We start from the raw sequence: 14,995 nt of genomic DNA on the forward strand, positions 1-14,995 counted from the left end.
TTAACATCTGTGAATTGCTCTTTTCAGCAATTATCAGAAAGACAGTTTATACATTATAATCCAGAATCAAATGTGACCTTTATAAACTTTTGCAGAAGCTTGACATTATGTTATCATTACACACTTAAAAGCTAAACTGTAGGTTCATAACAAGCGATTAGTACTGTAGTCTAGAAAAGCTATTTAGAGCTTTTAATCTTGACTGGAGGTGGGGGAAAAAAGCTTTATTACAACCATTTCAATAATTTTCTCAACTTTTTTAGTGAAATTTCCAGACAAAATATATGTTATCTCCATTTAAGTATATTATTCAAAATAAAGTCAGTGAAATAAATCCCGCATGGATTCCAGACTCTAAACCTAAACCAAGGTTCTTCCAGCTGTAGACCTACAGAACTAGTTTAAAAATGGACAAGCTCATTTTCTCTTAAAGAACTAGTTCACGTAATTACAAAGAAGGACCACAAGGGACTATGCCATGTAAACAAAAACTGCATTTCCCTTCCAAAGACCTTGAGAATGTACCATAAAACAAAGCAGTGCACAGTCAGGAATAGGGGAATAGCAACAGTCACTTTATCCTTTTAACTGTGATTTTTGTTCCAAGTCTTCTCTTTAAATACCATCCCATTTTGACAGTTTCATGGGAATAATAGAGAAAACCTTACAACTACTACTTTGAGATACTCAATGAAAATAATAACAAATGTCTGAAGAGTAGCTGTCTTACACACATGAACGATGTATAATTAACACTCAACAGTTGAGGCTTTGCCCATTGCTGATAGTTACATAAGCACATGGTTTGAATAAAGCTAATTTAGCTTGGAAACAAACCACTTGAGTTAAGCCCAGTTGTTCACAAAACCTGTCACTGCTATAAAAAAATCTCTTTCGTCCCGAAAAGTCTGTTCAGTACACATCCAAACCCCGGAATATTTCTGTCCTTTAAAATTTCAGACCACAGAAATGCGCCCCAACCACAGAGGAAGGGATACACTGCATCACCAACCAATGGTGCAAAACTGATAAACAATTAAGTCTATTTCTTAAGGTAAGTGGGGAGAAGAAGATGGGAAAGGAAAGTAAGGTGTGGTTTAAAAGCATCCAGATGATTTTTGTGGGGGTTCTTCACCCCATCCTATCATTGGGACACAAATGCTCCTTCCTGACCACAAGTCCATAAACATATATGACTAAACGACAAGCCACTCAAAACACAATATATAATAACCCACCTATTCACTAGCCCTCCAGGGTCAGAAAGTAAGGTGCCCAGCAAGGGCGTATTCATACCTTGAGAAAAGCTCTTTACTCACAAATGCCTTCCAGTGATTTAACAACCCTAAACTTTCTTGTTAGCACCGTTTCCAAAGCCATCTGTCAAATCTCAAAATCCTACATTTTTGACCCCCACCTCTAAATTAGTAAAGAATCCAGTAACAATTGCATAAACCTCCACTTCAGGCATTTTCCACTACTGGGCAAAAAAATCCACATCCATGAGAATCTGGTCATGTCATTTGTACCAATCTGAAAATTATTCTGTGGCTTCTTTCTTACACCAACTGAGTCTCTTTCGAGTTCAACTCCACATTAATATCTTTGCTCCCAGGAGACAATCATCCCGTTCTCTAGATCTGCTTTCATGACAAATTGATGTCTTGTTCTTAATAATGAGTTCTCAAGTACATGGGTTTGTTTTCTTCAATCTTCTGTTTCTCCTTCACTCTCATTATTATCCCAAATTTCCCTCTAACCTCCTCCTGTCTCTCAGGGATAACAGTTTTTCCATGAACACATTCAACTACCTCTTCTTTAATCCTTTACAGACAGGCTATCATTTTTCTTCCAAGCCACCTAATTTTGGCCTCGTTTCTTTTACCTCTTTATTTCAAAAACAAAAGTCTGCTTCTCAGTTTTCTCCATTTTCTTAGAGCTGTTCTTTAGCAATGATCACCTTTTCACAAGCTACTCTCATCACAAGTGACTTCTGGATAACTTTTCATGTTAGGAATCTGCAATTTCTCAGTTACGCATGTAAGCGTCATTTCATCATGCACACAATCAAAGATTAGGGGAAAAAAAAAAAAGTATTTAGCCATGCAAATTCAGGGAGAAACTTTTACCTTACCTTCATTACATTTTAACAACATGCATGAAAAGTTACCTTAAAAAGTAAACCTGCTTCATGTAAAGGTCACTAGTATGTTTCTGAAGAGGCTGCAAGTGCCAATAATTTTAAAGTTTAATAAAAATAGAAATTTTCTTCACTTTGTACAAAAAGTTAAAGAAACATGGGAAGTTTGATAATACAGTGACTTACATGCTTTGGATAAATCAAAATTATTTGATTAATAAACAGAACCCAAAAATTTGGCCACCAGTTTTACCATACGGTTAAGTTTAGCTTTACTATTTCTATTTTGTAGTATGATACCAACAATGTGAGAATTTTTTAGGCAACAGGCCTTTTTTCTAAAATGTAATTTGCTAATCATGAAAAAAGAACTAACTTCAGAGATGTTCCTATTTTGTTACAAACACCTTTAGACAATTAGCAGCAATTCTCAGAAGAGCTGCTTTACATTCTGTATCTACTTGTTCAGTTAGATACCTGCAAGCCAATAAATTTGCATGAATATTTTTCAAATATAATAGCCTTTGGCAAGAACTACCTGTTCTGCCTTTTTTTTAATAGCTGCCTTACCGTAATTGAACAGCCATAGTATTATGATCATATTTATTATTTTTACTAAAACTGCCTGTGTACAGATGCGAAAAATAAAAAGGTACTCGTACAAATGTAGAATAATAACTTACGCCTCTTAATAGCCTGCATTTAGTTCAGGTCATATTTTAGCATTATAAAACCTAGCCCTGTTTGATTGTATTAATTTGAATTATTCCACAGCCATTTTAAAAGCTTTTTATTATTCTTAGTGGTAACAGTCATCCTTTTTTTTTTTTTTTCCTCAAAACTGGTGTCTCATTACTTTATCAACCATACTCCTGTCTGAACATTCAGCTCCACTCATTAGAACGAGCATCTGCTACAAACTGTATTAATGAGATACATATCAAGGGATACAGCAAGCCGCTAACCACCTGGGTTAATCACTGTACAGTACCAAGTTGATAACAGAGTCATACAGTACGCCTTGAACATACTGTTACAATTACTCAGGTAGCAACTACTGTTTTGGAAACAGCACTACAAAATTGGATACATTTGTAAAGCCCTACATACCCTGTAGCTAATGGTAACATACAGAGTATATTTCAACGCAGCCAAAAGGCATGATTTAATAGTGGGAAATTTACCCTTTGGAATTCTTGTGCCTTATGAATAGACTAGCATTAAAATTACTTTTAAGACTTCAGTCTGACAACTGTTCCAAAGAATATACAGGATAGAATTCACAAAACCACTCAGAACAGCTGCAGACTTAAGCGATTTATTTTTTATAATAATAATAATTTAAAGCAATATGATTTTAGAGGTGTTCTTTCCCCAAAACACAGTTGCATATAATATTTACATACACACAAATAGCTGGCACAAAGAAAATATTTTTCCAGAGAGCCAATGCTAAGTGAGCTTCAAAGCTCTTTTAATTTAAAGTTTGCTTGTCTAAACCTGAGATGTAAACGTGCACATCTTTATACACAGGCATTCATGAAGAGTAGGGCAGTTCACACTGCATTTCCCATTGGAGCAAACATGCTCCAGAACGAAAACTGGATTGAGAACAAGAGGTGTGCCTTGCTGATGTTCATGGAACAAGGGCTCTGGAAACGAGGCGCAGAACAAGGAAGACCATGGTGTAGGCACAAAGTCTGTAAATCTGGACAGACTAAGCAAGGGTAAGTCAAAAGATTTTGAACTCAGGGCTGCAAGAGAATGGAGGAGGATGAGTTTTTACACAAACCAGACTCAGAACCCACACGTTTACAAAAGTGTGTAAGATACCACTCAAGTAAATGAAACATCTAGAGAAAACTACTGTTGCAGGAATAAAATACAGGTATTTAACAATGGTGAAATGTAAGAAGTTTGGCTAAGTTGAGCAAATATTGCTATTAACTGAGATTAGAATGTTTTGGCTAAGTGAGAACGTATAAAGTTATTAGTTAAGCACCTGCTTTTCTGAAAGTCCAATCCGTCTGATGAAACAGCAGTGCTTTTTTAAGCAAAAAGAGAGAACACAACAACAACAAAAAAACAAACGTATGCAAGCCAAATAATATTGTAATAGGCAGACCCTAGACTGCTGCATCTAAACTACACTTAACAGAATGGCTTCAGAGATATTTGATTACAGGGGTTTCATCTCCAGATGAAGTAAGCAGGGGATCCATAAATGGATCTCTACTAACTGATATCTTAATATTAAATTCAGGAAGGTCACGCCTGTCAACACAAGCATTCAGAATAATTAATGAAAACCTGTTTAATTGCATATGGAGTCCAGATCATCAGAGAACAACAAAATAATTAGAAGCATGTCCAATGGAAAAACTGTCATCATCATTTTTCATTGTTGATTAGCTTAACTATCATGCACCGTGTCTAGATGTCCAAATAATAGCTCAGGGTTTCATCTTTAATCTCTCTTTCACATCACACCTTCAGGTGAATATCAGTAACATTGAATCTTTGTAGCACCATTTTCCTCTCTGAACATGCTTATCATCTCTGTATCTCCATAAACAACTACAAGTTATTACGTATTGAGAAAATTTAAAAGAAGTATTTCATTCCCTCAGTTTTATTCTTCATCCAGTCTGTTTTGTCACCATCCTAGAACTGTAAAAACACAGGACAGAATGTCCAAAATACTGAAATTTTCTACAAGAAATTACATGTACACTTTAATTTCTCTTACAAAGGGCAGTCTTCCAGGTGCACTACTATTTTCTATATATTTATTTTAGTATTCAGTATGTATGCATCCTCTACATCTGAGTAAGAAAATAAGAATACTCCCTAAGACTTCAATTTTCCAAATGAATAATATATGACAAACACTCACTCTTCATATTGGAAACACGAACAAAAAAATAAATGTGGAAAAATAGCTTACAGCCCCACGGAATAGCACTAATTGTAATTTTACAACATCTTTGTATTTGTTCTAAGACATACCAATCCATATTAGCTAACAACACACAGTTTTGCACACGTTATTCTTCAGTGGCAATGCACACTAAGAGACACTGCAGATGAACCAATTTTTTCCTTTAGTATCAAATGGTCTTCTGTAAAGAAATTATTTTAAAAAGCAGAATTATTTTCTGCTATTACTATTTTGTGAAGCAATAGGCCTAAATTATATGAAAACACATCCATACTGTCTTTAAGACATACTAAAATACTAGTGTAAACCAATCCCTAAACAAAGGCTTCCTGAAGGACTAAGCTGTGAAAAAAGGCAAGGATTATCAGCATCTGAGCCGCACAGGACATTAATACTTTGTAAACATATTTTCATAGTTATACAAGTCAAGTCCACAGGCAGTATAGCTGGAATGTGGATTAAAAGCATAATAAATGTAATAAATGCTAAGGCTCCCATCTGGCTCTTTGCATGGTCAGTTTAAGTTGGCCGAGTTTACTTGTTTAGGCTCAGCAGCTTTTGAATGCACTGTACTGCTCCGAAAATAAGCCTGAATCTCCCAACGCCATGTTTCTGTAACCTCGCACCCTGTGAACACCTGCATCACATTACCCCAGTGCTTGTGCATACAGCCAGCCAATGTTCATAAGCCAAATATTCCCACCCATTTCTTAATGCTTGGATGTTATATTGAGTGCAAGTTTATTTTGTATTTTCACACCACGCTCTGCCCAAGCTAATAAACCGTTGAAGTACAAACTCCACTGATGAGAGAAACCTGAAGGGCTTTTTTTTTATAGGAGACAGCTTAGTTCTGGCTGAATTGTGCTGAACCCTGACTGACTCCATGTGGAGCCACTTGGTAATTCTTCTAAGACACCTAATTCCCCATATTTTCCAAGCTTTTCATAATCTAGTATACTCCATCCTATTACTAAAGATAACAACCCTAACAAAATAAAGAGCACAAGAAAAACTTTAGAAGACAGGCTACACTGCCTTTTATTTAGTATCAAAACTCTGTTGTCTCAGCACATGGAAGGAGAATGCTTTCCATTGCACTGCTAAAACAAAACTCTTCTTGCACTTAGCCATATGCACAACCAGTATTTTAACTTCACCAGCCTGAAAACAAAAATTATTACCTCCTGGTTTTGAAAGTATACATTTCTTCCACACAACTGATGCCTTCTAACTTGTACATGTGTAAAGCACCACGCGCAGATGAGCTTAACAGTCCTCCTCTTACTGTGTCTACATTCACTGTAATTGCACTTTCTCTGATCAAGTCAAAGCAGGTTAGAAATCTACTCATTTGCTCTAAGTGAAGAAAAACTAAAGTCATTCCACTTAGCACAGATTACAATTGCTTAAATACCACTGTATGTGAAGAACATCTTTAAGAAATAAAAATCAAGCTATGGAAATGAATGTGTCTTACAATTTAAATTCTTCCTGTTACTCAGACACTATTGACTATGATGTAAGAAATCACACTATTAATGACCTCAAGCTAGCACCCAGAACAAAAAGGAACACTGTGATCCGAATGCTACATGTAGCATAGGTTAAAACCATTTCCATTAATATCTAGAATTCTTGATTTTAATTTTGAAACCAGAAATACTAAAGAAAAACAGAAAGTTAGATGTAGATGGTTACTTCAAAACCTCAAGAAAACAGTTGTAATTTCACAAATGTTTCAACCTATTAAAGATATTCAGTCCTATGAAAATAAGTATGATTTTGGAGGTTTGGAATATTACAGAAGGTAGTTGCTTGTATGAAAAGCCACAGTAGCTCCTTGCAAGAGTACAAGGAAACAGGGCACCTAACGTGTAGGGTTTTATTTCAATGTGAATAGCAAATACCTTCTGTACCTCATCCAAGCTGCTGGGTATAGGGACAAGAAACCCCATGTGACATGTTTTTTTCATACAAAACAAAGTAATGAAAGGATACCCACTGCTACCAGATGCACACGTTTGAACAACAGAGTCTCATGCAGTTGAGATTGATCTATAACCAGTTAGCGAAGAAAAAAAAGTGTTTTCCATTCTGTATTTGATGATGTTAGCATTTCAGAGCAGAAGAAACACCACACAAGTATACTGGAGAAGTTAAATATAAAGATACGTTTCAAACCAGAAATAACAACACTGAAGAGGTTCAACACATCAATCCAATCAGATTATAGTCCGTTATAAAAAAAAAAAAGTTACCCCTACAATGAATGTAAGAGAACTGGTAATGGAAAATTAAGCTATATTGACTCTTTCGCTGACCAGAACTACAACTTTGAACTATGGATCACAGCACACATGAAAAAACCCTATGAAATTTCTAATGCTAGACAGCTTCTGAAGGATCAACTAGAAGTTTTAATTTAGCTTTTATAAACAAGTTCCTTAGCTTAACAAACTCTTACTGTTATCTAAGATTATTCTAAGACCTTGGTAAGTCCTGACTGACAGACAGTCAAGGGTTATGAAGAATAAAAGTACATACATTAACAGTCTGTTTGCAGAACAGCTGCTAAAGAAACTTGGCCACAAACTTCAGCAAATGTTAGGTACCAAGACAAGCAAAAAATTAACCGCTGGAGTCAGTTTTCTTGTTAGAATATGCTTTGTCCTTTGTAGAAGCAAATTGACTTTCCTGAGAAAATACAGTCTACCCAATTTACTGGGTGTTTCTTTTTAATTTAAAATTAACTTACCGAGTGCCGTCTGCTTTCCAGCTAACTTTGTATGGCTTCTGTTCCAAAAATTTAATATTTTGCTTGTCCATGGAAACAGGTTGTGCTCCAGGGAATCCAGATCTTAAAAAAACAAACAAACAAACAAAAAACAACAAAAAATACATCCATGTTTATTAATGTTCTGCAATAAACAGTCACACATGGCAATGCATTTTTTATGTTAGACTAAAGTTACACCTTGTACCAGACTTGCTGCAAGGTTAACTTGGAGTTAGAATATCTTCTCCAATAAGGTATTTTGCAAGAGGAATCAAATGCCTCTCTGATAAGAACACAGGTATTTGTTTACGACAAAACACTAAATTACGTGGAACTTCAAAGCTGGAGGAAGAGATATTTGAATTCAAAATTACAAGCACAGGAAGAACTATAAGCATCAGCAGGTCAGTAAGCATGGTGAACAACTGCCTGGATCGTCAGCTTTGGAAAGGAGGAGTTCAGAATGTGAGACATTAAAATCAACATTCTCATTAACATTGAACACAAATCCAAGTTGGCTATAAAAAATTAGTATTGTACCTCAATACTGAAATGTATAAAGAAAAACTATAATATAATAAAATAATAGAAAGCAGTTGTATAAATAAGTTGGGAATGTAGTGCAGCTTCAGCAAGCACTAAATTTTAGACAAATACCTGGACTAGACTACATCTGGAACTTGCACAGGAACAATTCATCTGAAAACATTTTGTATCTCAATGGAAAAGCAGTTCTACAATCTTCATTTTTAATATCAACAGCTGATCACACCATTTCACAGTACAATGCAAGATCCTCATCTGTTTCACTATTGAGTGTTTTTGGGGCTTGCTTTTTTTTTTTTTTAAACAATCCATCCAAAAATAGTTACTTTTTCTCATTTTTACAATGAGTTCTTCCGCAAAACTAGGAATGTAACACTTATTTCTAGACAGTATAAATAAACAGGTTCTAAAGGTTCTCATACCCTTCCCATCCACAGAACTGCTGACATTTTTGCTGTATTCCTCCTAACTTTGGTTGTGTTGTCACTTGGGTCACACATTTAACTGTTATTCCTTCCAAGAAAATTGCACCCTAAATAAAAAAAAAAAATAATTAGTATTTAAGCCTTCATAAAAGCTGACCAGAGCACATTACTACAAGATTGTCTGTTTTTACAAGTTGATCCTCATGAACAATAGTAGCTTAAATATTCCTTAAAAATTTACCCCCAGATACCAAGATACATCACTTGAGATTTGCCAGTAAACTCACTGGTGAGCCATATTATGAATGTAGGAACTAAAATGACTTATTTATGGGGGAAAACCTAAAATAATGATTAAAAAAATTTACAAAGGAGGTAAATGGTAAGGGATAAGCATTGTTTAGCTAGTACTCTCAAGAAAGTTGCCATGTCAAGCTACAGCATCAGACTCATTTTTCATTTGCAACTAAAATTATCTTATTTAAAAAGAAAGTACATTAGTATCAAGTATTTAATAGTAAATTGGTCACACATGGAATTTCAAGGTAATGCAAGATGTTTATTTATGGATGAAAATCTGAACCTAAAGCAAATCACCATATATTAAAGGTCACAATATCTTCTGGCAGAAGCCCTTGTGACACCACTTTTAAGTGTGTCAAAAAGTATGGCCTCAAAATAAACAAACTGGAAACCAAGGACAGAATTGACATATGAAATGTTAAATAAAGTTTCTAATACATAAATAGTATTTCCAGACCAACAATTCTGTGTTTTCCTTGATTCATGAAAAGCAAGAGCTGCTCACTAACAGTAGAGATCTAACACAGAAGGTAAACCTAAGTAGCTCGGTAATTACTGAGCTCAAGTCACTGCGAAAAAATCTTTAGACAAGAGGTTTCTGCTGGGTCTTTTTAAAGACATTAAGTCATTCTTTTCTCCCTCTAAATCAAAGATGTATGTTTTCAATTAAATATGTTAATTTTATCAGACCTAGATGGTAACTGCAGTACAAGAAGTTCAATTACATTAATTTCACCTCCAGCTGGGTATCTACCACATTTTATGTCTGAAAACTTAAAACTTACACCAGAGGGAAAACAATTGAAAGAATGAATGTACTTAAACAGCAGCAGACTTAAAGGGCTCTCAGTTGGTCTAGGAAAAATTTATTAACAAAAGAGAAAACATAAACGGCTGGTTTGTAACAAAGTATTTGTGTGAAATTATACTTGCATGATTTTATTCTCAATCTAAACCAAGTTACTAAAGTGGAGGTGCTATCCTGAATGCCACAGAAAAGCCTAAATAGAGATCAATAAAAGAATACTGAAAATAAAACTCAAAAATAACTTGTATATTTCAGAAAAAGTTTGATGCTGAGTGGAATAAAAACAAATTCTGTACAACAGAACACATTAAAGCCATCAGATCTAAAAAGCTACATAATAAAAGATCTCTTTAGAGATCCCAATTTGACCAGATTTATTTCAACAGCATCTCAAATACATTCGCAATGCAGACTAAGAAGATCAAAGCATGGTGTTTCAGCTGTTGAATTATGAATCCTGCAAATGAAGGTACAAGTATTGTGTATGTCATCACTAAAATGTTTGAAACTTGCCTTAACAAATCTAGCTGCACACTACTGATGAAAGGAGCTTTTTTGCTCCTTTTTCCACACACCATGGCACTCATCTGTTCTACTCTTGAGCAAGTCTAGGAACTAATTTGGCAAAAACAGTATCATAAATTAATAATTTTCTGGCAAATTAGTATCCTAAACTAGTTCACCATAGGATGAGTCAGCACTAGTGCCAGCACAAGGGAAGCAGAAGGAACACAGAAGTGCAGGGAAAGCAGGACTACAGTTTTCAGTACAGCCTGCATTTAGTTAAGATTGGCTCAGTTGCATCTCCAAATTGTATTCTGAGAACAGTACATCCTAAAGAAATACCCTAGTGCATAACCTTAATCACCTTAAGCTCCACAGACCTTTGGTGCATCACTTGTCCCATATTATTTATGTGGGCACCAGCAGGTGCAATGGCACACAGGTGACTGGGCAAGGGAGACAGACAGTTACACGTGCCTGGCCAGCATGTTGTCTGAATTCTGTCTGGTTAAGAGCACCATGACCAAAGAAAAATGGTTGTATCTTCCTTCTCAAATAACGGCAGAATGTGACAGCAGTATGACTGCTATATATTAAAGCAAAAGGCAGGCAACTGGAAAAATTCTCCAGAAAATAAAAAGTCATAAACATGAAACTGGTGCTTGCCATTTGAAGGTCTCTCTTGCAGGTTATCTGCCTCAAGTATACTCACTAGCTAAGGCACAGCACTATGAAAACAAGGTGAGTCACTTGGGCACCTGTCCCTGGCCAACTCAGCGCTCCAGGTTTCATGAGGACATTTCCTCGGATAAGGTGCCAAAACTCAGCCAGATCCAGGCGCTTGCCGCACCGTTGTTGAGCTAACAACCCCCTCTGGAAACACTACACTGGAGAATACAGTGCAAGGATGCCAGAGCGTGCAGCTCAGCAGGAGCACCTGAGGTCCTCAGTGCTGCTACTAAGCCAAGAGCTATAAGCCCTGATGGATCCAAGGTAACTACATGCACTCAGTATCTAGTCTCTGCACAAGCTGTACTAATCAATCAAGCTCTTCCCACCTGCCACCATATCCCTCCACCCATCACTTCAGCTGAAGGAGAAGTGGCGATATGTATCATCTTGTGTTGGTTCAGATCCTAAACACCACCTGGAGGAGTGGGTGCGAGTGGGAACAGCCCCAAACACACACCTCCCTAACCCTAGTGGCTATCACCAGGCCTGGGTGATAGCCATCTTCAGGCTACTCAGACCTGACTGGGTGCCAGTATGCTCAGAGACTGCCTTCCAGAGGACAAGAAACGTTCCAAAACATGTCAGGAAGAGACACAGCCTGCATCTTCTAAAAGACAGGAAGGGAGAGACAGGAACTTACACTGATCAGCTTTGATTTAATACCTAGAAATACCAGACCAAATCACAAGAACTGCCTCTAGGCATGTACAAACAAAAAAGATACAACAAAAATATACTGACTGTCACTCAGTAACCATGGTGTTCAACTAATCATTTGGTTTTGGTGATGAAACAAGCTTCACAGAATCAGGAGAAGCAGGAAATATCACATCTTTTGATGCTGGTTTTTGGCTCGGCTTTTGTTTGCTTGTCTTGTTCTCAGAGGGGAACTCAGAAAACATGGGGTAGATCTAATTTCTATAAAACAGGAGAGCAACACGTTTTGAAACCAGGTTCAGAGGAGCTAGTGTTTCACGAACAAAATGGAAGAATACCTTGAGGAGAATCTGCGGGGTTGTTTAGGTATAAGAGAGTTAATTTATTTTCCCTAAATTTCCTATTAGCATATTCTTATTTTTGTGACATCTGTGAATTTAGTAACAGGGATACAGACTGTGATGGCAGCTTAAGAATTCAGTGTTATCCTTAATTACAAGAATGGGCTGGAAAAAACACTGTACAATTCAGTATAAACAAAGTTCTACACTTAACAGGGCATAAGCAATTACACAAACACACACTGGTAGGTAATTAGAGGAAAAGATACGGAAGCACCAAGAGAAAAAGCGCTGAATTAGTATTATTCTGTCTTGTAAAAGGCAATTATATTGAGATATATAAACAGAAATACTAGCCTTAAGATACGAAAAATTAATTCCTCTCTATTAAGCATTAGGATGGCCTCAGCTAGAGGCTTGTGTTCAATCATAGGCACCACAGTCTCAGAAAAATGTGAGTCAACACGACAGAATACAAAGAATGACAAGAATGGACAGAAATACAAAAAATATGGACTATAGGGAAAAAGTGAACAAATTGGCATTTAATGTGGAGAAAGAGGAGGCTAAAAAGGAAATTACACCCATATATGAGTATATAAAATGCTGCTGTAAAATCAGAAAATTATCTTTTTTCCATATCCATCAAGACACCCATGGGCAGAACTGTAAGCACAGGGGTTAAACTTCAGCAAAAAAAAGTAGGTTAGGCAGAAAAAAACCAAAGTCATGACATTTAGAAACAAAATACTTTGACAGTTAAATAATAAATATTATCCTTCCCAACTATATCAACCATGAGGTTTAATGGTTTCCCGGTCTCACAGATGACCACAAGACACCTGCACACAAAATCAGCTACCATCTCTTCTAGACCATTGAGATGTAACCATCCATTTTAGAAGCGCTACATATCACACCCTGTAATACCTGTGAAATACACAGCTTACATGGGACTAGAATAGGCGGCACTCCTTATTAAACAGTAAAAGATCCCGTTGAAAATTCTGAAGGTTCTAGCTCAGAATTATAACTTTTTGTCCTATTTGCAAAACCAAGTATTTTTTGCTCCAAAAACTTTTCTCCCTGAAGTGAGATTCTAAGTGTCAGTTAATAATGTTGCTTCGAAGCTACAATTATTATGGCATGCGCTGACAAAGTCAATGTGTGTTTGGATTTGCTGTGTAGCATCTGAGACCACAGCAAACAGATTTGCTGTTACCTGTCAACTACATTCAGATGATGACAAAGGAAACTGTAATGGCATTATGTTCTAACTGTTCCCACAGTTTATGTAGCATAGAAAAGAAAGGCTGTCATGACTTTTTGACATCAAAATATGGAATTTTTAATGCAAGATGCTGCAATAAAGTTTCTCACATCCAAGATGGAGTTTCTGAAATGGACAGCATGCTAACTTCACAGGCTAGCCGGGCAGCTGCTTCCGACTATTCATTATCCTAGCGAGCTGCCTGGGAAGTGTCTCATCCTCTACCTCTAAACTTTACTTGTCCCCAAAAAGACTTGGGCCAACATGAAATCATTTCAGATCTCACCACTATCACCACAGCCACCTCTACTTTGACACTGTCTACCCTCAGGTGTTTACAGAAAGAGTCAAATTTGAAGGCTGAAAACAAATACTACAAGAAATCAACATAATGCTGAAAATTTAGCCCTTTAGACAGTAAAATAATAAGAAAATCTGAGCAAGAGGTATTTACCTGATAATCATACCCATGTAGATCACATATTTACAAGGAATCACAAATAGACTGTATCCATCTCTACTGAGTTAAGCAGTCCAATCTGCCAGCCAAGAACCATGGTAAAGAATTCTCCCAGTTCCTCCTCTTCATGTCAAAGAATGTTCCTCCAGAGCTGCAAAACTGAATTATACGAATATGCATATTAACTAGATGATTCTTTTTTCATAAATTCTCTAACTCATAATTACCTTTTAGTCATTAATATGCTTATTCGTATAATTTAGCTTCCAGCTTTCAAAAGAACTATGGTGGCAGAAAAGAAAAAGCCTGGGAAGCCAGGATCATGATTCCTGTTAAACAGACCAGTTCAGTTTTATACTTGCTGAAAAGAGGCTGTCATTGGATGTCACCATCACACCTCATTTGCTAACACATCAAAAGGCAAGTCAAAAACACAGGTCTGTGGTTCCAGCCCAAATAAATTTTCTGAAATATCAATGTTTTACTGCAAGGCTAATGGAGGTAGTGACCATATCCCTGAGTATATTTTTACTATGGATTTTCACTGTGTTGGCAATTTTTTATTCCAGCTGATAGACTATTTGAAAGTTTTCAAAGTTCATCTTGCTTCTCTGGACAAGATTTTATATTCCTTTCAGGCTAATTTCTTCCATACTCCATCTGTAAACCACATTGAGCAGCTGCAGTAACAACAAAATGCATTTTTGCAGCGTATTTCCTATGAGGATTTCCAAGTGTTTGCAAACAAATACACCTCAGACACAAGTAAATGAATTCAGTGTTATGCAAAAAGAACCGAATCTATTTTTGCACTCAGCAACATTCTCCCCTAGTTTATCTGCAAATAAAATAAAAAAAGTCAGGGATTTGGAGAGAACTGAGCCATTAGTCTTCAGATGATACAAGTATATTCTTCACTCTGGAGTATTAGTTCCATACTATGGTAACTACAGCAACTTATTTCATCAGAATTATGCAGATGTATGTTCAATCACCATAAGCGATCAGCCATATTTCTTATCATGATACAGTTAAAACAGCTTTGAACAAAAAATAATTTCAAAGCTGCCTTGGGGATTTTAAGCTCAT

The 14,995-nt window shown here is 36.3% G+C and overlaps 1 protein-coding gene across 4 annotated transcripts in view; it reads right to left on the reverse strand.

Moving 5' to 3' along the window:
• RNGTT (RNA guanylyltransferase and 5'-phosphatase) overlaps positions 1-14,995 on the reverse strand; it is a 193,439-nt gene that overhangs the window by 149,229 nt on the left and 29,215 nt on the right. For all 4 annotated transcript variants that reach the window (XM_037391363.1, XM_037391362.1, XM_037391364.1 and 1 more), the window contains 2 exons: positions 8,829-8,938; positions 7,840-7,941 (listed from right to left, as the gene is read on the reverse strand). In XM_037391363.1, coding sequence (XP_037247260.1) covers positions 7,840-7,941; positions 8,829-8,938 — 212 coding nt within the window. The remainder of the gene's footprint in view (positions 1-7,839; positions 7,942-8,828; positions 8,939-14,995) is intronic.

The sequence above is a fragment of the Falco rusticolus genome, chromosome 6, assembly GCF_015220075.1.
Source record: "Falco rusticolus isolate bFalRus1 chromosome 6, bFalRus1.pri, whole genome shotgun sequence".
In the NCBI taxonomy this organism is placed as follows: domain Eukaryota; kingdom Metazoa; phylum Chordata; class Aves; order Falconiformes; family Falconidae; genus Falco; species Falco rusticolus.